Below are 22,427 nucleotides of genomic sequence, written 5' to 3'. Positions count from 1 at the left end.
AGAGCTGGAGATCCAATAACAGATCGGTGAAGCTCTTGGTAGCCAGTCACATAGAGGACTCCATAAATCCTCCACTGCTAATTGTGAATCTAAACACTGATCCAATAAATCACAAAAAGTCTTTGCATTGTGGGATTCCAGCAATTGAAGATGAATTGAAATAATCCCCAAATATTGCACTACAGAACTCTGCACCATGGGTGCTTCATATCTGCAGCTGCACATGGGAAAACTCAGAGCAAGATGGAGTGGAAAAGTCCCTAAATCTCTCATCATGGACTCTTCACTATGGGTACTTAGTATTCACACATTCACATAGAAGTTAGCAAGTAGCACATTTAAAACATTTTTTTCACTCAATGCACAATTAAGCTCTGGAATTTATTGCTGGGGGATGTGGTAAAGGTAGTTAACTTACAGGTCGATACAGTAAAGTGTGCTCCGTCGGAGCGCACTGTCAGCCTGCTCTGGACGCGTGTTTTCCCTTACCCCTTATTCAGTAAGGGGAGGAAAACAAGCGGCCCACCCGCGGCACCTAATAGCGCCCTCAACATGAAAATGCATGTTGATGGCCCTATTAGGTATGCGCGCGGGATCCAGTAAGTAAAATGTGCAGCCAAGCCGCACATTTTACTCTAAGAAATTAGCGCCGACCCAAAGGTCGGCGCTAATTTCTTCCAGCGCCAGGAAAGTGCACAGAAAAGCAGTAAAAACTGCTTTTCTGTGCACCCTCCGCCTTAATATCATAGCGATATTAAGTTGGAGGTCCCCAAAAGTAAAAAAAAGTAAAAAAAAAAAAAAAAAAAAATTTGAATTCGGCCCGCGGCTGTCGGGCCGAAAACCGGATGCTCAATTTTGCCGGCGTCCGGTTTCCGAGCCCGTGGCTGTCAGCGGGCTCGAGAACCGACGCCGGCAAAATTGAGCGTCGGCTGTCAAACCCGCTGACAGCCGCCGCTCCAGGCCAAAAGGAGGCGCTAGGGACGCGCTAGTGTCCCTAGCGCCTCCTTTCCCTCGTTTGCACCGCGTCGCCTAATTTGCATGCTGGAGCATACTGGATAGCTCGCACCGGCAAAGGGCCGGTGCGTGCGCCGGGAGAGCGGGCGTTTGTCCGCTCTCCCGCGGTTTTACAGTATCGGGCTGATAGTTGGGTTTAAAAAAGGTTTGTACAAGCTCTTGGAGAAGTCCATAAACTGTTATTAACTAGATAGACCTGGAGAAAGCCACTGCTCATGGCATCAAATATGGAGGTTAAACAGGAGCCTTCACCTCCTTGCTTGAGGGTAATGGGCTGGTGCAGCTTTAAAGGGGTACCACTGGGACACTCTACCTATGGGTGCTGCAATCTTTTTATTTATTTATTTATTTGAGTTTATATACCGAGGTATAGCGGGCTGCCTTCACTCCGGTTTACATTTTAAACAACTTATTACATGAGTAAAAAAATAATAGATAACATTAACACATAATATTTTTCTATGTATAGTCAACGTGAAAAGGGAAGGAGTAAAATAATGTAAAATAATAATAGTAGAAACAACAACAGGTAACAGGCGTTGTATAAACAGGGACAAATTGGGAAATACAGTGTACAGACATGGAATTAGCGCGTAAGGGAGCACTGGATGCATATAAACTTGCAGCCCGACTATTTAGGATCCTGCCAGGTACTTGTGACCTGAATTGACCACTGTTGGAAACAAGATACTGGGCTTGATGGGCCATTCGATTGACCCAATATTGCAAGTTTTATGATATATCAATAAATACTATAAAGGACAGTGATAGAGCAGCACATAAATAGTGCAAAAGGGGGATCAAGAGCTGAGCACGAACCCGTGTGCAAACAGCTTCCCATCCTTTTCATGTAGATGCACCCCCTCCCCTACAGGCACACCTCCACCCTCCCCCACAGGCACACCCCGTCCGACAAGTGCACACACACACCTCACATGTACAAACCCCTTAGTCACCCATCCCTCTTACAAGCAGACCCACCACACACACCCTTCCCTCACATGTCCTCCCCATCTTCCCGTACGACTTAGGGCCGGGGAGAGTGTGGCCTCCGGGGAGAGGCGGAAGCGGGGAGTCTTCTCCCTGGCTTGCACCATCCTGCCCCCTACTCAGCGATGCCCTCAAACAGCGCTCTACTTCCGGGACACGCCCCTCTTCAGAAGGGACGGCAGGTCAGGCTCCGCCCCTCTGGCCACGCCCCTCCCCCTGTGAATGTAGTGCAGGCTCCGCCCCCTCCACCTCCCCTAGCCACGCTTCTCATCAGAAGGAGGTCCAGTGCAGACTCCGCCCCTTGCCGCTCCCGAGTGCTCCGCTGGCACGAGACTGACATCACAGCATCCCGGAAATAGACTTTGTGCTGCGTCCCGGTGCCGCCGCCCGAGCCCAAGTAACGTAAGAGTGCGCTGTGCAGCAGCGGGAAATGGGCAGGGGTGGGCTTGTGGTTAGGGACCGCTTCGGGAGGGTGGGGGTGTGAAGTTGCCCCGGTGAAAAGGATATGGTGGGTGGATGGGTATGTAGGGCGGGGTTGAGGGTGCAGTGGGGTGCATGTGTAGGATGGGAGCTGGGGGAATGTGCAAGAGTCCCGGTGGGAAGAATGTGTAGGTTGGGGTTGGGGTTGAGGGTGGGAAGGATGCGTGTGGCTGGATGACTTGTCAGAGGCTGTATTATTTTGCATTGTGATCGGGGCTATTTGTGTGGCAGAGGGTGGTGACCGATCGGGGGGTTTGAGTGCGGTAGGCAGACTGGTTTGTGGGGTGTGTGTTGCATAGTGGCCTATTGGGTGGGGATGCCCATGTTTGTGGGTGTGCAGAGGGATATTTTTGGGATGTGTGGTGTTCTTTTGGTTGCAGGTGTACTGTGTGGACTCCACTCCCCCCTTGTCCCTTATAGGAGAGATGATGGCAGAGGGGATCTTATGTCCAGTGAATAAATGGGATTTCCTCCTCCTTCACAGGTCTCTCTCTCTCTCTCTCATGATGGAGTGTTACCTGCTGTGCCAGGACAAAGAGCAGGAGCCCATCTTCCTGCCCCATGGCACTGCTGTCATCCTCGGGAGGGACCCCAAAACCCGCATCACAGACAGGAAATGCTCCAGACAGCAAGGTACCCAGAGAAGTCGCTCTCCCCTGCCATCCCATCCATCTGCTACTGCCCTTGGTCCTCCCTGCCATCAAACCCACCCACCACATGTCTTCACAAGTACCTCATGGCTTTGGCCAAGCCCTAGCTCTGGCCACTGTTGCAGGCCAAAAACTTCTCTGTGTTGTGCAGTCACGTGCATCAGTCCAGAGATATTTTAGTTGAGCTTCAGTATCTGCCTCATACAGACTTGACCTGAGCTATGAGCATCAGTACCTGTTACCCCTCACTTGAAGAATGTGCAGGGTCACGCTGATCTCACACCAGCACCCACAGTCCCTATATCAATCCCTTCCATGCCAGCTCCTGCAGTCCCTGTACCCTTGCTCTGGACATTACTAGTTCCCCCATGGCCTGTAACACCAAACCACTCGTTCCTCAACTGGGGTGCAAGGCCGAGGAGCACATTTCTGCTTCTGTTACAAATGTGCTTGTTGTGTTAGGGAGATAAAACAACTCATCCTAGAATAACACATGCAATGCTGGGTATTAGAGCTGAGGCACAGGGAGATAAATTGACTCCCCCCCCCCCCCCCCGGCACATACACAGAGAGTCAGTGACAGAACCGGGGATTAGAGCTGAGGCACAGGGAGATAAAGTGACTCCCCCCCCAGGGTCACACACAGAGAGTCAGTGACAGAGCCGGGGATTAGAGCTGAGGCACAGGGAGATAAAGTGACTCCCACCAGGGTCACACACAGAGTCAGTGACAGAGCTGGGAATTAGAGCTGAGGCACAGGGAGATAGTGACTTGCCCCAGGATCACCCTTGCACTGATGATAAATGTTCAGTCCCTGTATTTATGGGCTGTCCCTTCTCTCTCTCTCTCAGTGGAGCTGGTTGCAGATTGTGACAACAAAAGCGTGCGTGTCACACAGGTAAGGATTTATACTCTGATTCCTCACAAAAGTAGTAGCAGAGCAGCCTGTAGGTAAACTGTGTGTGTTAACCTTGTATTGCCTCTGCCTGTGGCGAGGCAGCGAGCTCATGCATGTGTGTACGCGAGGCTTGCACTGCCGCTGCCTGTGCTCTCTCTCTGTCCTGTCCTGAGGTGCTGTGTGTGTGTGTGTGTGTGTGTGTGTTCATGGGGTACTTGCTCTGTGCTCATGGGTGTTTCTTTGCAGCTTGGAGTAAATCCCACCTCTGTGGAGAATGTGAACCTGAGTGAGGGCAGCAGTACAGGCATGGTGGAGGGCAACATGCTGTGTGTGGTGAATGGTTTGTATCGCTACACCCTCTTCTTCTCGGAGGCCAAAGCCAAGCCTTCACCAGCTCCTGACTCCTCTTCCCTCCAAGTTCCTCCTGAGGAGCAGGCGGTTGGCCCCCGTACTTCCTCCGCCAAGAGAACGCTTCAGGACTACTTTAGCACGGCAAGCAACGAGGACCGGCCGAAGCGCGGCAAGAAGGCAAAGACGGAAGACGGGTCAGAGTCTGAAAAGGAGACGGCAGCCAAAGCTCAACAGACAAAGAGCAAGACGGCTGCGGGGCCCAAGCAAGAGACTTCAGGGATGCTGAGAGCCCAGCCATGTCCCAAAGATTCATGGGAAGAACATGGCACACTAATGGTGTTCAATAAGAAAGGAGTCCAGGCCAGTAACAAGGTAAATCCCATTGCTGAAATTCTGCCAAAATGTAAACCAACTCTCCCCTGTCGATCCCAAACCTTACTGTTCAAGCAACGTATCCCCAATATCATGCCAAGCCTTACCATTGCACTGAGCCTTAATCCTGCCTACCCACCATCTCCCTGAACCTTAACCCTTTCATCTCCCCAATATCACGCCAAGCCTTACCATTGCACTGGGCCTTAATCCTGCCTAATCACCATCACCCTGAACCTTAACCCTTTCATCTCCCCAATATCATCCCAAGCCTTACCATTGCACTGGGCCTTAATCCTGCCTACCCACCATCACCCTGAACCTTAACCCTTTCATCACCCCAATATCATCCCAAGCCTTACCATTGCACTGGGCCTTAATCCTGCCTACCCACCATCTCCCTGAACCTTAACCCTTTCATCTCCCCAATATCACGCCAAGCCTTACCATTGCACTGGGCCTTAATCCTGCCTAATCACCATCACCCTGAACCTTAACCCTTTCATCTCCCCAATATCATCCAAGCCTTACCGTTGCACTGGGCCTTAATCCTGCCTACCCACCATCACCCTGAACCTTAACCCTTTCATCTCCCCAATATCACGCCAAGCCTTACCATTGCACTGGGCCTTAATCCTGCCTACCCACCATCACCCTGAACCTTAACCCTTTCATCTCCCCAATATCATCCCAAGCCTTACCATTGCACTGGGCCTTAATCCTGCCTACCCACCATCACCCTGAACCTTAACCCTTTCATCTCCCCAATATCATCCCAAGCCTTACCATTGCACTGGGCCTTAATCCTGCCTACCCACCATCTCCCTGAACCTTAACCCTTTCATCTCCCCAGTATCATCCCAAGCCTTACCATTGCACTGGGCCTTAATCCTGCCTACCCACCATCACCATGAACCTTAACCCTTTCATCTCCCCAATATCACGCCAAGCCTTACCATTGCACTGGGCCTTAATCCTGCCTAATCACCATCACCCTGAACCTTAACCCTTTCACCTCCCCAATATCACGCAAACCCGTTCATTGCATCAAACCTTAATCCTGTCTGCCCGTCACCCCAAACCTTAACCCTTCTGTCTTTCCTTCACATTAGACCTTCAATCTTGTATCCCCCCCCCAGCCTTAATCTTACTGTCTTTTCAGTATCACGTTTAACCCAATCAACCTGTATCCATAACCCTACTGTCCTCCCAAATCGCAAACACATTTTCACTCCATTCTCAGCTGTCACCACAACCTCAATATTACTTCATGTTCTGTCTCTAAGAACATAAGATTTATCATGCTGGGTTAGACCAAGAGTCCACTGAGCCCAGAATCCTGTCTCCAGCTGTGACCAGTACAGGTCACCTGGAGGTACCCAGCAGATCTTAATGGGGAGATTCATTCCCTCTTCAAGCCCTGAAGAGGTGGAGAACTCAGTCTACCCGGCTAATAATTGTTCATGGACCTGACTCTCAGAAACATGTCCAAACCTTTTTTTTTAAACCCAGCTATACTGGTAACCTTGACCACACTCCCAGCTGTTCATAATAACAAAGTAGATGTTGGCAGATAAGGAGCATTAGGCCCCACCTTTCTGCTCAGTTCTCCTGCCTACACTGTTCTAGCTCTGGTTGTAATCTCTTGTGTCAACATTGCCCTCTGTAGTAAGGAGATCTCCTCCGTAGCAGCTATACAAGCTTGACTGCCTGCCAGTGGTCACTCCTTAGCCTTGGTCTTATCAATTTTCCCACAGCTGCCAGTTGTTTTCTGGCAGCATGGCAGAGCCCCACGGCTGCGTCATGCTGGCGCACCTCGGAAAGTTTGACAGCCCTATTGATGCTCCACACTGGTGCACCCTTTCCAGGGAGCTTGATGTAATCCACTGCTGCTCCAGGCTGGATGATCCTTTCTGGTGGGCTTGATGCAGCTTCACTGCTGCTCAGCGCAAGTAGGCAGGCCAGTTCACACAAGTGGGTTATGCAGTCCTGCCAGCAGATGGAGACAGATCACTCCCTGAACACTGATGGCCTCGGCCTGCCAGTATTCGCTGTCTCCAGCAGATGGTGGACATGCATTCCTTCTGTGGACCTAGGTTTGTCAGGTGTGGAACAGGCGATGGACGGCTCCCGAGGTCATAACCAGCTTCCCTCCCTCAGGTGAGCAGACGGTCCTTCAGCTGGTTTTGAGGAGCTCGGAGGGGGGGGGGGGGTGAAGGCTGTTAGCCCCCTCCCTCCGCAGAGTCAAGAGTTGCTTTCAGCTGAGGTAGGCACCTTTGGGTTCAAATTCTTCTCCTCTCTGTGTTTTCCTCTGCTGCGCTTTTCTCCTCCTTTGATCGGCAGCTGTGTTCAGGGAGTCTTGGGGGGGGGGGGAAAGAAAAGCGTTTTTCTTCAGGAGGCGCAACTCTGCTATAGGCGCCTCCTGGGCCGGCAGCATCAGCAAATCTTGGGGGAAGTTAGATTTAGGCCGCCCGATTTCTGCATACAACTCTCTAGTTTTCAGCGGCAGAGTCGTGCCCACGCTTCCTGCGCGGCTGAGAGAGGCACGGGCGCCATTTTGAATTTGCCGCACTGCAGGTGGTAGGTGAGGTCGCCGGGCGGCAAACGTGAGAAGAGGCTTCCCATTTGAATGGCTTGCCTTCTACGGTCAAGTCAGCCCTCCGTTTCACTTAGTAGGTGTCATAAGTGTTGGGGGAGCCTCAAGGGGAATTGCCTACAACTGAGTTAAACATTTTCGGCCTCTTGTGTTTTCCAGTGTCGCTGTGGGATTTGAATCTGGTGTTATCCTTTTTGATGGGTTCCACCTTTCGTCCCCTTAGGCAGCTTTCTTTACACTTGCTGACTATGAAAACAGTTGTTCTGGTTGTGATTTGTTCAGCAAGAAGAGTTTCCGAATTGCAAGCTCTTTCATGTCAGGAGCCTTTTTGTGGTGATTACCAGGGACACGGTTCAAATTAGGACGATGCCTTCTTTTTTGCCAAAGGTGTTTTCAGACTTTCATTTAAATCAGTTCATTTCCTTACCATCATTGGACAGATCGTGCAATGAGCAAGATTATCATGTTTTGCGTCCCTTGGACGTTAGGAGACATGTTACGATATCTCAAGGTCACTAACCCCTTCCGGACAACGGATCATTTGTTTGTCCTGTATAGTGGGGATAAGAAAGGGGGAGCGGCTTCTCGGGCCACGGTTGCACGTTAGATTAAAGAGATCATAACAGTGGCCTATGTGGCAGAGGAGAAGTCTTTGCCCAGGCAAATTAGGGGGCATTCAACTAGAGAGCAGGCTGTTTCCTGGGAGTAAATAAAGTTGGTATCCCCATTTGGAGATTTGTAGAGCTGCGACATGGTCTTCCTTACATATCGTCTCCAGTCACTATCGTTTGGATGTTCAGGCACAGGAGGACGCGTCTTTTGCTGTTGGGAGCGCGGGCAGCCTCCCACCCCTCTGGGGAGTAGCTTTGGTACATCCCGCTTGGTGGACTGGCCTGCCTAGAAGATAAGGAAGGAGAAATTACTTCTTACCTGATAATTTCCCTCCCTTTAGGATAGGCAGACCAGTCCACACTCCGCCCAGGGCTGCAGCTACTCTTACTGTCTTGGGACAGCAGATATTTGGAAACCATTAAAGGTGCCGGATTATTGAAGTTTTCTGGGTAAATTACAAACTTGTACTCTGTTTTCTGTGGCTGTTAATGGATTTTCTTTGCTTGAGCCCAGTACTTTTGGTCTCCTGGAAGTGTTTTAAAAAAAAAAAAATTGGGTTCAGGATATATTGATTCTTTCTATTTAAGTGTTTAGTTGTCCACAGTTGCCTTTTCCAGGAATACTGGCAGGCTGATGTTGGTGCAGGACTATAAATAGGAGTGACGTCAGCGAGTCTGTGTTCTCTGTCTCCATCTGCTGGCAGGATTGCATGACGCGTTTGTGTGGACTGGCCTGCCGGTCCTAGAGGAAAGGAAATTATCAGGTAAGAAGTAATTTCCCCATTATGGTCTTCTCCCATCCCAGGCAGATGGGCATAGGCAATTCCATGCAAATACTAGGAGGACTCCCGCACCCTGCCTCTGTTCCTTGCGTGCCCTTCCCACTGCCCCTCTGTATTGCTCCCAAGCCGGTACTTTTGTTGGCATCTTAAGCTTCTTTGTAGAGTTTTGTTCCCTTTTCTGAACAGCTTTCATCCTCTTAATGTCCTTATGAAGGTGTGGCCTCCAGAAATGGCCTGCTCGAGATGGTCTCGTGCTGGTGATCTGCAAAAGGGCAATATGGGCTCCTTTGTTCTGCTTCTGTCTTCTCTCCTTGCACACCGACGTACACTGTTGGCTTTTCTGCCTGCATTGTTACTGTGACTGGCAACCTCCAGGTCATCTGGGATGAATACTGCAGTGCCAATAATAAAAAAATAAATAAATATATATATATGAGTGGGATTTCAGAGTCCCTATCCATAGCCACAGCCCGGCCTTCCGAACAGTAACCCTACTGCCCCCTGAACTGCTTCTGCTGCCAGCAGACTTCGCTGCCTTCAGCTTCCCTGTCTCTTCCTTGCAGATCGTTGGCTTTGACATCGATGGCACAATCATCACCACGAAGTCTGGGAAAGCCTTTGCCGTCAACGTGAACGACTGGAGGTAGGGAGGATCTTGCGCTTCCTCCGGAGGTGAAATCATTATCACAGTCCACACACACGCACACGCACGCACACACACACACACACACACACGCGCGCCTGCCCTTCTCCCCCTTCCCTCCAGCACTGCCCCTGAGGGTAACTGCTCATGCTTATCCCGTGGGTGTCACTGGGTCAGACTCGCTCACTGCTGCCTTCTCTCCTAGAATCCTGTACCCTGAAGTGCCTCAGAAGCTGAAGGACTTACTGAAAAATGGCTTTAAGGTACTGTGGGCCTCCCTCCTTTTCCATTCTCTCCCCTCTCTTCCAGCCTCTTATTCTCTGCCCTCTGGGTGCGTAACTGTGGTATAGGCGCAACGTGCCAACTCAGGAAGGCAAGAGTCGGGAGTTGGTGACATAGGAGGAATGCATAGGTAAGGCCATGGAGGTCACAGGGTGGGGGATGGGGAAGAGGTAATGAGGGGCTGCAGGGTGAAGGCACTTGCAGGAGAAACTGGAACGGTGTAATGGAAGTGGATGGGGACCCCACATAGTGACTTGAATACAGCTATAATGACACAGGGGGAAGACGGGGGTGGGGGCCGGGCAGCTAAATGATGGATGAATTATAGTAGAGAGAAGGCGTTTTCCCATGTCGTCTGTACCACCCCTACCCTAGGTTGTGTTCTTCACCAATCAACTGGGCATCAGCCGTGGCAAACTCCAGCCGAAAGACTTTCGAGCCAAAGCGGAGGCTATCCTGGAGAAGTTGGGGGTTCCTGTCCAGGTGAGGAAGGGGGGGGGGGGCCCCTATGTGTGCAGGAGGGGGAGAGTCGGGGCCATATCACGCATGGACCGTGTCCCATCTTTCCTTCTGGTTTCAGGTGTTCGTTGCCACAGGCACGGGAATCTTTCGGAAACCCGTTCTGGGTATGTGGGACTTCCTGCGTGAGAAGGTAGGGGTGCGCCGAGAGCTGATGGCAGAGCCATGCGTGCACTGGTAAGAGGAGACTGGCCTGTGCCATGCTCGGCAGCAGATTTAGCAGTAGGCAGGCTCCCATGGGCAGCCATCCTGCTGCACGAGTTACTGTTTTAGTGGCAGCTGGGGGTATAAATCCACTGCAGGTTGGAGCAGCACCAGCAGGCTGGGAGTGATTCTCTCTCTTCCTCTCGGTCCCCATTTTCTTCCTGGCTGGGAAGTCCTGGATTTTCTCTCCCTTTTCTCAGCGCAGGAGGAAATGCATTTCTGCTCTTTCCCCGGGGCTGCACTGCAGGCAGAGTTGGGCTTCTGGGGGGTTTCCAGCTCAGTTTCTGCCTGCACCTTTCTCATTCTTGTTCTGTGTTGGGTGAGGGTCTGTCCGTGTCCTGCGTGGGTGAACGAGGTGAGGGAGGCTGCTAGCGTGGAGGTTCTGGGCAGGGATCTGTCGCAGTCCAGCTGGCTTTGGGTCTTTCTGTCTGTCTGTAGTGTATTGGATTTCTGCATTGATTTGATGCCCTTAACAATGGCGTCTTAGGGAAAGATAAACTTTACAATTCTAGCAGCCTTAAACAGTGCCACTCTGGACAGCGTCGTGTCTACCAGCTAGATTATTTAAATGTGAACTTAAAAAGACAGAAGGGTCTTTAGTTTTAAAATCCACCCAGGACTCTTCCTCATCTGTGGGGTGTAGTTAAGTGAGATGGTTAACGCTGGGGAGCGAGGCTGGGGACAGAAGGGGGAGTGTGTGATGAGAATGCAGAGGTGGAGGGAGGAATTACAGTGGATGCTCAGGAGCACTGCCTTGGATGCATTTTTTAAGGTAAAACAAGAATCTGGGAGCCATGGCAAGCCTACAAGATCTGCTGGAACGGGGGGTGGGGGTCTGGATAAGGAGATGCAATCGCCCTCTGAACGAGCCAGCAAGGAGCTGCGTGTGAGGGAGGGAGGCGGTTAAGGGGATGGGGATTGGCGCTCTGAGGACCACAGAAGGACACGGAGAGCAGAATCGGGTAAGAATCTATCTAGTTAGAGGGAGGGTTGAACAAAGGAGCAGCAAGACTTACCCTGATCCCTGTTCAGGTCTCTCTCTCTCTCTGACAGGCTAACGATGGGATTGAGGTGGACGTGGAGGAGTGTTTGTATGTAGGAGGTAAGGCCCCTGTGGCAAACTTGCACACTCACGGTCTGGGAGATTCCTCCCTCCTCCTCCTCCTCCCATACCCTGGGATAAACTTCATCGCCTCTAACCCACACCCAAGCACGCTCAGAGGAGACGGCCCCTCTCGCACGCGTGTGCACACCCTCTCCTCACCCTTACACACGTGTACTCCAGGAGACTCTGCCTGCCTCGCGCACCACACGCCTGCTCCAAGAGATTGCGCCCACAAGCAACCCACTCTTTCTCCAGGGGGGGACTCGTTCTCACTCAACACTCACTTCCTGGCCCCCTCTCCCTCTCTCTTATAGACGCAGCGGGGCGGCCAGCAAACTGGGCCCCTGATCGCAAGAAGAAGGACTTCTCCTGCAGTGACCGTCTGGTGAGTGCCCTCGCGCCTCACCCCCCTCCCTTCCACTCTCACTCGCCCTCCTCTCTCTTTCATGCTGGGGTGGCTCCGGAATCTGTCCTCCTTCACTTTCCTTAAGGAGCCCCCAGGTTACCTAACCAAGGAGCAGTCGGTAATGCAATCAAGAGCAAACATAAGAGAACAGTAATCCTAGTTCAGAGCAGAAACTGAAAATCACAGGGAAATGCCTTCCCCGGCTTGCAGAGTAAGAGGACCCCCTGTCCCCCTCCTCCTCTCTCGGGAGGGGTTGCCTTGCCCATCCCTGTCTTCTCTGCCGCTGGGTCTCGTGGGGGTTGCTTTGCTCATGCCTTTGGGCCTCTATCTCCCTCTACGTAGTTCGCTCTGAACGCCGGCCTGCGGTTCTTGACACCTGAAGAGTTCTTCCTAGGTTGGAAGCCAGCCCCGTTTGAGCTGCCCAGCTTCGACCCGGTGAGTCTGGCATTGTGCAGGGCTGTGTAGGCTATGGGCGCCCTTCTGATGAAGGCGTAGTAACGGTGTCTCTCTTGTCCTCCCTGGGGGGGGGCGGGTAGCGGAAGCTGGATGCGACCGGTCTTCAGTACGAGCCTTCCTCGGCCCAGCTCGTCTCTCCTTCGAAGGAGGTCGTGGTGGCAGTCGGGTTCCCTGCAGGTGATGGTCCTCACGATGGTGGAAGTGGGGGAGGGGAAGGCCGCGTCTGCATGCCTTTTAGGGGCCTGCCAGTGGGGGGGGGGGGGGCTGCAGAGCTGCCCACCTGGGTGCGGGTGGCTTATCGGAGATATTTAAATGTTCTCCCTTCCTCCCTCTCTCTGCAGCTGGGAAGTCCACCTTCGTGAAGGCTCAGCTGGTGTCCAAAGGCTACACCTACATTAACAGGGTAAGAGGCTGAGGGCAGCTTGTGCGCGGCTGGCCCCGGTTTTACCCTCTGTCTGTGTGCTGAGATCTTCCAGAAGGTCCTCCATGACCATGAGCACCTGGTCCCCAGGAGTCTGCCTCATGTGTGTGGGGGGGCGGAGGACTGTTTTCTATTGATGATTGTGCTTTTCGGTGGTGCAAGCCACGCTGGGCTGCTGTTTGTGCAGTGTAAGATGGAATGCACTCTGCCCCCACCCCCCCCCCCCCCCCCCGCCACGCTAAGACAGCCCGCCCTCTTGCCTCTCTCCCCAGGACACGCTGGGCACGTGGCAGAAGTGCGTTGCTACCTGCGAGGAGGCGCTGCGGAATGGCCGGAGCGTCGTCGTCGATAACACAAATCCCGACCTCGAGTCCCGCGGCAGGTCAGTCTGCACGGTTGTGCCAGCTCCGCAGGGGGGGGGGGGCTGCGCTGGGTGGCAGGGCCCCTCTCACCCGACTCTTTCTTCTCTTTCCCCCCCCAGGTACATCGAGTGTGCCCGGACAGCCGGGGTTCCTGCTAGATGCTTCCTGTTCACTGCTTCCATCGAGCAGGCCAAGCACAATAACCGGGTGAGAGTTGGAGCTTGGGCAGCCACTGTGCAGTAATGGAGGGGGGGGGGGGGGGGGAATCTGCTGGAGGTGTTTAAGGCGAACAGGGCCTTGCATGGATTGACAGTAAGCAGCTCTCCTCTCCTTTCAGTTCAGAGAAATGACTTACACCGGGAAAGGTCATGTCTCGGTCAACAATATGGTCATCCACGGCTATAAGTGAGTACATGCTGCCTCTGTTGCCAGCCCTGGGCCCCAGGCTGACCGCACTGATCTCTTGCCTCTCTGTTTCTACGGCAGGAATAAGTTTGTGCCTCCCTCGCCAAGCGAAGGGTTCAGCGAGGTCCTGAAAATCCACTTTGTGCCCCGTTTCGATGACCCGCAGCTGGAGGCTCTGTTCCGGCAGTTCTCGGACAGCTGAGGACCATGTGATGACTTCAACGCCGGGGCTCTGTCATTATAGGATCTGGCCAGTGGGCAGTGCTGCTAGCGTGCTTTGTAAGGCAAATTCTTTTCCTCTACTAGGAGAGAGGAGGTGATCCTGTTTGTCCAGGACTCTGAACTCCCCCCCCTGCACCCAGAGCCTCCTCCCTGGCATGCCGACCTGGAGCTGTAACCCCCTCTGCCTTGTACCCCTGAATGCAGCTCAGAGCCCGGAGCTCCATTCCCGACCACTGAATGTGAGCCTATGGCATGGTTTAAATGTTGATGAATGAGATTGTAAGCTTTCTGGGAAGGAACATTCCGCTTTGCACTAATCAACTATTATTAAATTTTGTATAAATAATCCTCACCATGTGTCCATTTCTCTTTCTTCTCCGTGATTCTCTGGGGCGTGGGTGCTTAGTACTCACATAGCAGAAGGTGCTGCAGGGCAGGAATGAGGTGCATTAGCAGAGCTGTGTGTGAGGGTCTCAGTACTGGAATAGCAGAAGGTGCTGCAGGGCAGGAATGAGGTGCATTAGCAGAGCTGTGTGTGAGGGTCTCAGTACTGGAATAGCAGGGTGTGCTGCAGGGCAGGAGTGAGGTGCATTGACAGAGCTGTGTCTGAGGGTCTCAGGACTGGAATAGCAGGGGGTGCTGCAGGGCAGGAGTGAGGTGCATTGGCAGAGCTGTGTGTGAGGGTCTCAGTACTGGAATAGCAGGAGGTGCCGCAGGGCAGGAGTGAGGTGCATTGGCAGAGCTGTGTGTGAGGGTCTCAGTACTGGAATAGCAGGGGGTGCTGCAGGGCAGGAGTGAGGTGCATTGGCAGAGCTGTGTGTGAGGGTCTCAGTACTGGAATAGCAGGGGGTGCTGCAGGGCAGGAGTGAGGTGCATTGACAGAGCTGTGTCTGAGGGTCTCAGGACTGGAATAGCAGGAGGTGCTGCAGGGCAGGAGTGAGGTGCATTGGCAGAGCTGTGTGTGAGGGTCTCAGTACTGGAACAGCAGGAGGTGCTGCTGCAGGGCAGGAGTGAGGTGCGTTGAAAGAGCTGTGTGTGAGGGTCTCAGTACTGGAACAGCAGGAGGTGCTGCTGCAGGGCAGGAGTGATGTGCATTGGCAGAGCTGTGTGTGAGGGTCTCAGTACTGGAATAGCAGGAGGTGCTGCAGGGCAGGAGTGAGGTGCATTGGCAGAGCTGTGTGTGAGGGTCTCAGTACTGGAACAGCAGGAGGTGCTGCTGCAGGGCAGGAGTGAGGTGCATTGGCAGAGCTGTGTGTGAGGGTCTCAGTACTGGAACAGCAGGAGGTGCTGCTGCAGGGCAGGAGTGAGGTGCATTGGCAGAGCTGTGTGTGAGGGTCTCAGTACTGGAACAGCAGGAGGTGCTGCTGCAGGGCAGGAGTGAGGTGCATTGGCAGAGCTGTGTCTGAGGGTCTCAGGACTGGAATAGCAGGGGGTGCTGCAGGGCAGGAGTGAGGTGCATTGGCAGAGCTGTGTGTGAGGGTCTCAGGACTGGAATAGCAGGAGGTGCTGCAGGGCAGGAGTGAGGTGCATTGGCAGAGCTGTGTGTGAGGGTCTCAGTACTGGAACAGCAGGAGGTGCTGCTGCAGGGCAGGAGTGAGGTGCATTGGCAGAGCTGTGTGTGAGGGTCTCAGTGCTGGAATAGCAGGGTGTGCTGCAGGGCAGGAGTGAGGTGCATTGGCAGAGCTGTGTGTGAGGGTCTCAGTACTGGAATAGCAGGGTGTGCTGCAGGGCAGGAGTGAGGAGCATTGGCAGAGCTGTGTGGGAGGTTGGGGGAGGGATTTTGGTATTGCGGTAGTAGATGTTGCACGGTTCTGGTGCAAGGTGCTGAGTTATTTCTAAGTGGCTGGCATGAGGACTGGATCTGAGATTCCAGCAGGAAAGTCATTGAGAGCCTCTCTTCCCTACACCCCTCCCCCGTGCAGCTCCTGATCCCAGGGGGGAGGTGGTAGGTTACTCCTCTCTCCTGGCAGTCGCAATGTTAGCAGCTCTGCACTGGCACCCAGGGGTTAATGCTGCCTGGCAGTGGAAAACCTGGACCGGGCAGGCTGACGGTGGCCCTGGCACTGCCTGCAGCCTGATTGGCTGGAGATGACATCAAGCTGGGCTATTTTTACCATCTCGCCGCAGGTGACCTCATCCCTGCTGCCTGCTCCACTTTCCATAGCGGTAGAGTAGAAACACCTGGAGGGGGGTCCTCCTGCATCAGTGCATCTGATGATGGAAGCCTTCCCCCTTCTTCCTGCATCTGTGAACTGGAGCCTTACCCCAGCTTCCTGCACCCGAGTGTTGAAGCCCCCCTTCCCCTCCCCCACTCCCTGCTTCTCTGCATCTTGAGATCAGAGCCTCACCTTGTTCCCCGCTTTTGTGCATCTGAGGATTGGAGCCCCCCTCCCCTGCTCCCCACGTCTGTGCATCTGAGGATCGGAGCCCCCCCCCCCTGCTCTCCCCTTCTGAGGATCGGAGACCCCCTCTGCTCCCCCCTTCTGTGCATCTAAGGATCGGAGCCCCCCCCCCACCTGCTCCCCACTTCTGTGCATCTGAGGATCGGAGCCCCCCCTGCTCCCCCCTTCTGTGCATCTGAGGATCGGAGCCTCTCCTCCTGCTCCCCCCTTCTGTGCATCTGAGGATCGGAGCCTCCCCACTTCTGTGCATCTGAGGATCGGAGCCCCCCCACCTACTCCCCACTTCTGTGCATCTGAGGATCGGAGCCTCTCCTCCTGCTCCCCCCTTCTGTGCATCTGAGGATCGGAGCCTCTCCTCCTGCTCCCCCCTTCTGTGCATCTGAGGATCAGAGCCCCCCCACCTGCTCCCCACTTCTGTGCATCTGAGGATCGGAGCCTCTCCTCCTGCTCCCCCCTTCTGTGCATCTGAGGATCGGAGCCCCCCCACCTACTCCCCCCTTCTGTGCATCTGAGGATCGGAGCCTCCCCCTGCTCCCCCCCCCGTATACGGCAGGACCTAAACTTCGCTGGCTCCCTTCATCTGTGCATCGCAGGGCTGGAGCCTCCCACCAGCTCCCCACATCTGTGCATCGCAGGATTAGACAACTCCCCGCCCCACGTTTGTTGGCGACAGCCATCTGAAGTGTGGAAAGGTAAGGGAGGGCTTCAGGTCTTGGGGGGGAGGTTTAATCCTCCGAGCTGTGTTGTGGGATCTGTGGATGTGTAACTCTGTATTCTCCAGGTCTCTAAATTATATAGGACTTCCCCGGGAAGGGGAATATTCTGGCCAAGGCAGGGCTTGGGCACCGTTCTCACTGTTTTCTGCCTGCAGGGATGGGAGGAGAGACGAAGCCCCTCCAGGCCGTGCGGGCACAGCAGCTGGCAGGGATGCTGCGGCAGGACCACGGCAGGTTGCTGCTCCTGGACTGCCGCTCCGTCGCAGAGTACAGCCTCCTGCATGTGGTGGGGGCCGTGAACCTGTCGGGCTCCAGGTGGCACCGCAGGTGGCTTCTGGAGAAGCTGCTGCCAAAGCCTTGCCAGGTCAGTGCCAGGGCTGGGGAAATAGGCAGAAGAGCATACAAGGGCCGCGCTCAGGCTGAGGGGGAGAAATCATTTTATCATCTTCTGTGCCAGCAGCCGGATGCCGCCGGGCAGAGCCAGGTGGTGGTGTATGACCAAGCGGGTCAGGAGCTCTCTGCGGGCCTCCTGGTGTCCGTGGACCTGGAGGAGCTGCAGGGCCGCAGCTGTGTCTCGCTGCTGGAAGGTAAGAGCCTGTTGAGGCCCGAAAGTGGTGTGTGTCCCCCAGCCCCAGTGCCCTCCCTCCTCCTCCTCCTCTTCCTCCGGCTTCTCTCTCTCTCTCTCTGCAGGAGGATTTGCTGAGTTCTCCTCCTGGTTTCCAAGCCTGTGCGAGGGCCGCGGGGCCAGCCTCCTGCACGCCAGCATCTCCCAGCCCTGCCTGTCCACCTCTGCCGTTTCCATCACACGTGTCCTGCCCCACCTGTACCTGGGGTCCCAGAGTGATGTCCTCAACCAGGTAAAAAAACAGCTTTGGGGTACAAATGGGAACCTGTGCGGCTTTATTTCTGCTTCCTATGCTGTGCCGTTGTAAATGATCGCTTGTTATCGGGTGGGGTTGTTGGCGGTGTACGACTTCGTCGGGGAACTTGCGCGTGAAGGGGGACTCAGGTCTGACGGTCTGTGCCCGGTACATCTAACAGGGGTCGGGTCTCGGGGCTGCGCGCGTATTGAGGGGTGAGCTGCCAGGGCCGCGCCCGTGCGCTGACCTTTCTCTTCTGCACCTTTGCGCCTGCAGGATGTGATTGGCCTGACCGGCATCACGCATGTACTGAACGTGAGCCGCAGCGGCCCCCAGCCCAGCTGCATCCCCGGCAGCCACTTCCTGAGAATCCCCATCGACGACAGCTACAGTGAGAAAATCCTGCCCTGGCTGGGCCAGGCTGCCGACTTCATAGGTACGAGGGGAGGGGTGGAGGATGATGATGATGATTTCTTTGGTGTGGGGGGCCGCACTGTGATAGTGATATCCCTTCTCTAGTGATGCATCCTGATGACACCCCCTCCTCTTTTTCTTCTCTATCATACAGATAAGGTAGGGGTCCTGAACGGGAAGGTCTTGCTTCACTGCCTGGCTGGGGTCTCCAGGTCAGCTGCTATTGCTATTGCCTACGTCATGTACAGCATGGGACTGCCACTGGATGAGGCATACAGGTACTAGTGAACCCATGAAGCGTGTGTACTCACTGAGCGCTGTCTCACCTCCAGGTAGCGGCCAGCCCATGGAGTGTATGTACTCCACTGAGCGCCGCCTCCTCTCTCCCTGGTACCGGCAAGTCCATGGAGTGTGCGTACTCACTAAATGCTGCTTCCCACCCAGGTACCGGCGAGCCCATGGAGCATGCGTACTCTCCGAGCGCTGTACCCTGTATCCCAGTCATGACACACCCGTTCACACATGCCTCCATGCCGTGTGAGAGACGCACGCATTTCATGTGACATGCAGGTGTGTGCATCTGTGTCACATCTGCCGTGTGCACGCATATTACACTGCAATAAGGATCTGCAACATCCAAAATTTGGTTTTGCTTTGTTTGGGGGGGTGGGTGGGAGGGGAGAGGTCGTTTCCCCAAGTATCATTTCGTTCAGTGTTTATTTCGTTTCTGTTCGTTTGCTAAAACGAAATTAAAAAAAAAATCAAAAAGCAGCAAACTCACCTGCCGCCCCTGTCTCAAGGCTGACCGGCACCATATGAAAGGGTTGACCTGGTGCAGCAGGCGAGTAGGCATCCCTCCTGTCCCTTTTACTACACAGGACCCCTATAGATGGGGTAAGTGGGGGCCAGGGTGGATTCCGACCCCTAGTACCTTTTCGGGAGGGGTCAGAGGGATCCTGGGCCACAACACTGTTTTTGATGGAGGGTTGAAAGCCTCTGGCCTCTCTTTTTTTTTTTTTTTTTTTTTGGGGGGGGGGGTAGCCAGCATCTTGTTTTGGGGAAGCCTTGGGGTCTCCCAGGGAGGCCCGAACTGGTAGCAAAAAGGATTTCCTTTTTGGCAAAATGATACAAAATAAAAAGTAAAACCGTTGCCATTTTTTTTTTTTCCTTTCATTCCATTCGGAACATGTAAGGCAACGAAATAGAGACTGTTTCAAACGAATGCGCATCCCTACACCGCACCCATGTCACACCCCCGCAGACATCCATCCTATCGCTCCCCCTTCCCCCCACCCCCACCTGGGTCACCTCTGCACATCACACACCTTCACCTCCTGAGTCGGTGTCAGAGCCCGGGAATTAGAGCGGAGGCACACGAAGATAAAGTGACTCGCCGAGGGTCACGCACAGAGTGACAGTGCCGGGGATTAGAACTGAAGTTGAGGGAGCTAATCCCTGTCTGCCTCTTTCCTGCAGGTTTGTGAAAGAGAAACGGCCTTCCATTTCCCCCAACTTTAACTTCCTGGGGCAGCTACTGGAATATGAGACAGTCCTGTCCCTCTCGCCAGCCCCACGCCACATCCCCCAGCCTTCTCATGCAGATGTCCTGTCACCGGAGTGGCGGGGCTGGGGGCACCGCTGCCTCCAAGTGGAGCTGGGAGCTGCCGGGCCTGGTTGCCTGATTGCCTCATGCAGCGCCAGCTCCTGCTCGGACGTAGAACTGGCAGAGGAGGCCACAGAGCCGGGGACCTCGTCTCTGGTGGAGCAGTTGAACTCACTGAAGATCTCCCCCAAATGCCGCCGGAGCCCCCAGTCCGTCAAACGCCCCTTCTCTTTGGACATCAAGTCCATCTACGTGCCAGAGGCACCCAGGGATGACTGCTCCTCGGCCTCTCGGCTCAGCTCTAGCCCCAGGTCGCTGGGAGTGTGGAAGCAGATCCTCAGGGCAGGCATCGGCCTCCTCTCCCTGTTCTCTGATGACGAAGGGGTCCAGGCTAGGCCCAAGGAGCAGGCAGACGGGAGCAGGACCTGCAAGGAACCGGCGATCCTGGGGGCCCCAGCAGGAGGTGGAAAAGGCTCCCCCGCCCTTCGTGCTTAGAAGGCCTAGCTGTAAATAACGGGACTTGCAGAGTGAATCAAGCCTGGAGGAGGAGCCTCGGGTGAGGACAATGTCCCCAGCACCCGTGTAACAAACACTTCTGGACACGTTCTCACTCATGGCCTGCTTAGAGCCAGAAGAAGAGGGAGACAGAGGAACCTTGGCCAGTACAATACGTTCTGTTCTCCCTCGCCAGGCACAGACTCAGTGCATATAGAAAGCCAACCATAAGACATTAAAAGCACTTCGGAGACTCCTCTTACGGTGACCTGTGGGGGAACCGAGGTGAGGTGGCAGAGGCTGACACCAAAGAAACCGCAGCAAACTGCGGCCAGGTTACGCCGTTTGCTAGCCTGGGGGGATGTCTGTCATTGGAAGGTGTTGGGAGGGGTAGACCTGGGGGGGTCACCCATGCACCAAGAAACCGGTGTGCTGGGGAGTCAGATCGGGTCAGTCTGCCCAGAGTGTGTGTGAGGGTTGGAGGGAAGATACCTGAGAGTGGTCCCAAGGGGGGGGGGGGGGGGGGGGGAAATCAGATCAGTTCCACTCCACAAACAAATCCCAGCAACATTTATCAGGGAATTTACCTGTGACCTAGTGTTAGGGGCAGGGAATGTCCTGATCTGGGGGTCTCATAGGAGGAGGAGGTTTATCAGTGTCCTGGTGTTAGGGGGCAGGGAATGTCCTGATCTGGGGGTCTCATAGGAGGAGGAGGTTTATCAGTGTCCTGGTGTTAGGGGGCAGGGAATGTCCTGATCTGGGGGTCTCATAGGAGGAGGAGGTTTATCAGTGTCCTGGTGTTAGGGGGCAGGGAATGTCCTGATCTGGGGATCTCATAGGAGGAGGAGGTTTATCAGTGTCCTGGTGTTAGGGGCAGGGAATGTCCTGATCTGGGGGCTCATAGGAGGAGGAGGTTTATCAGTGTCCTGGTGTTAGGGGGCAGGGAATGTCCTGATCTGGGGATCTCATAGGAGGAGGAGCTTTATCAGTGTCCTGGTGTTAGGGGGCAGGGAATGTCCTGATCTGGGGGTCTCATAGGAGGAGGAGGTTTATCAGTGTCCTGGTGTTAGGGGGCAGGGAATGTCCTGATCTGGGGGTCTCATAGGAGGAGGAGGTTTATCAGTGTCCTGGGGTTAGGGGGCAGGGAATGTCCTGATCTGGGGGTCTCATAGGAGGAGGAAGTTTATCAGTGTCCTGGTGTTAGGGGGCAGGGAATGTCCTGATCTGGGGGTCTCATAGGAGGAGGAGGTTTATCAGTGTCCTGGTGTTAGGGGCAGGGAATGTCCTGATCTGGGGGTCTCATAGGAGGAGGAGGTTTATCAGTGTCCTGGTGTTAGGGGGCAGGGAATGTCCTGATCTGGGGGTCTCATAGGAGGAGGAGGTTTATCAGTGTCCTGGTGTTAGGGGGCAGGGAATGTCCTGATCTGGGGGTCTCATAGGAGGAGGAGGTTTATCAGTGTCCTGGGGTTAGGGGGCAGGGAATGTCCTGATCTGGGGGTCTCATAGGAGGAGGAAGTTTATCAGTGTCCTGGTGTTAGGCAATGTCCTGATGAGGAGAAACACTGTAAAGAGGAGAACATCATTTGGTATGTGTGATCCTTTTCCCCAGTGGCTGCTTTCTCTCTTACCTGAAGATTTCGGCTGTGGAATTTAATGAATGTATTTTTCTGGTTGTAATAATGTGAATCTTTTATAAATGTTTGCTGATTGCGTGAGCAGGCACCTGACACGTTGTTTGTTCTGGCTCTCTCTCCCAGACTCTCACCCCACCCAGGCTCTCATTCTCATTAGAAGTGAAAGCATTGCTCATGTCTGAGTATTTTATGCAGGTCCTGGGTACACACTGTCCACTGAGTTCTCTGACTGGTGGTCACCCTCCCAACCTGAGGCTGAAAATCACGTTCTGTGACTGGTGTTCATCCTGCAGGCCCTGGGGTTGTACATTTGTGTTCTGTGACTGGTGTCCCCCCTGCAGGCCCTGGGGCTATACACTGTGTTCTGTGACTGGTGTCCCCCCTGCAGGCCCTGGGGCTATACACTGTGTTCTGTGACTGGTGTCCCCCCTGCAGGCCCTGGGGCTATACACTGTGTTCTGTGACTGGTGTCCCCCCTGCAGGCCCTGGGGCTATACACTGTGTGCTGTGACTGGTATCCCCCCTGCAGGCCCT

The 22,427-nt window shown here is 54.2% G+C and overlaps 2 protein-coding genes across 7 annotated transcripts; both read left to right on the top strand.

Moving 5' to 3' along the window:
• Positions 1 to 2,269: 2,269 nt before the first annotated feature.
• On the top strand, positions 2,270 to 14,121 carry LOC115082409 (bifunctional polynucleotide phosphatase/kinase-like). 4 transcript variants are annotated; one of them, XM_029586635.1, is made up of 17 exons: positions 2,270 to 2,406; positions 2,969 to 3,117; positions 3,986 to 4,032; positions 4,279 to 4,755; positions 9,308 to 9,387; positions 9,593 to 9,650; positions 10,045 to 10,152; positions 10,250 to 10,321; positions 11,446 to 11,494; positions 11,812 to 11,882; positions 12,246 to 12,338; positions 12,440 to 12,536; positions 12,701 to 12,762; positions 13,053 to 13,162; positions 13,262 to 13,349; positions 13,480 to 13,547; positions 13,629 to 14,121. In XM_029586635.1, the coding sequence occupies exons 2-17, from the start codon at positions 2,988 to 2,990 to the stop codon at positions 13,747 to 13,749; spliced, it is 1,731 nt and encodes a 576-aa protein (XP_029442495.1). In that variant the 5' UTR covers positions 2,270 to 2,406; positions 2,969 to 2,987; the 3' UTR covers positions 13,750 to 14,121. The 4 variants fall into 4 exon arrangements, with proteins under 4 accessions (XP_029442495.1, XP_029442496.1, XP_029442497.1 ...); XM_029586636.1 differs by having other exon boundaries at positions 2,290 to 2,407; positions 2,972 to 3,117; XM_029586637.1 differs by having other exon boundaries at positions 2,299 to 2,401.
• A 1,418-nt stretch (positions 14,122 to 15,539) lies between these two features.
• On the top strand, positions 15,540 to 20,754 carry LOC115082412 (dual specificity protein phosphatase 8-like). Of its 3 annotated transcripts, none has more exons than XM_029586644.1 (6): positions 15,540 to 17,251; positions 17,348 to 17,474; positions 17,578 to 17,744; positions 18,024 to 18,183; positions 18,316 to 18,439; positions 19,638 to 20,754. In XM_029586644.1, exons 1-6 carry the CDS (start codon positions 17,045 to 17,047, stop codon positions 20,257 to 20,259), a joined length of 1,407 nt encoding a protein of 468 aa, XP_029442504.1. In that variant the 5' UTR covers positions 15,540 to 17,044; the 3' UTR covers positions 20,260 to 20,754. The 3 variants fall into 3 exon arrangements, with proteins under 3 accessions (XP_029442504.1, XP_029442503.1, XP_029442502.1); XM_029586643.1 differs by having other exon boundaries at positions 17,345 to 17,474; XM_029586642.1 differs by having other exon boundaries at positions 15,540 to 17,474.
• The last annotated feature ends 1,673 nt before the right edge of the window (positions 20,755 to 22,427 follow it).

This window comes from Rhinatrema bivittatum, unplaced genomic scaffold (genome assembly GCF_901001135.1).
Source record: "Rhinatrema bivittatum unplaced genomic scaffold, aRhiBiv1.1, whole genome shotgun sequence".
Taxonomy (NCBI): domain Eukaryota; kingdom Metazoa; phylum Chordata; class Amphibia; order Gymnophiona; family Rhinatrematidae; genus Rhinatrema; species Rhinatrema bivittatum.
The sequence above is the reverse complement of the archived record's forward strand: the minus strand, read 5'-3'. Positions and strand labels throughout refer to the sequence as shown.

What these genes read in the sequence shown, in the direction of transcription:
- LOC115082412 (XM_029586642.1), top strand. Translation starts at nt 17,045, where the DNA reads ATGGGAGGAGAGACGAAGCCCCTCCAGGCCGTGCGGGCACAGCAGCTG. An exon ending in CCAGGCTGCCGACTTCATAG is followed by an intron (nt 18,184 to 18,315) that starts GTACGAGGGGAG and finishes TCTATCATACAG; the next exon opens with ATAAGGTAGGGGTCCTGAAC. An exon ending in CCACTGGATGAGGCATACAG is followed by an intron (nt 18,440 to 19,637) that starts GTACTAGTGAAC and finishes TCTTTCCTGCAG; the next exon opens with GTTTGTGAAAGAGAAACGGC.
- LOC115082409 (XM_029586634.1), top strand. Translation starts at nt 2,584, where the DNA reads ATGTGCAAGAGTCCCGGTGGGAAGAATGT. An exon ending in GTCAACGTGAACGACTGGAG is followed by an intron (nt 9,388 to 9,592) that starts GTAGGGAGGATC and finishes CTTCTCTCCTAG; the next exon opens with AATCCTGTACCCTGAAGTGC. An exon ending in GCTACACCTACATTAACAGG is followed by an intron (nt 12,763 to 13,052) that starts GTAAGAGGCTGA and finishes CTCTCTCCCCAG; the next exon opens with GACACGCTGGGCACGTGGCA.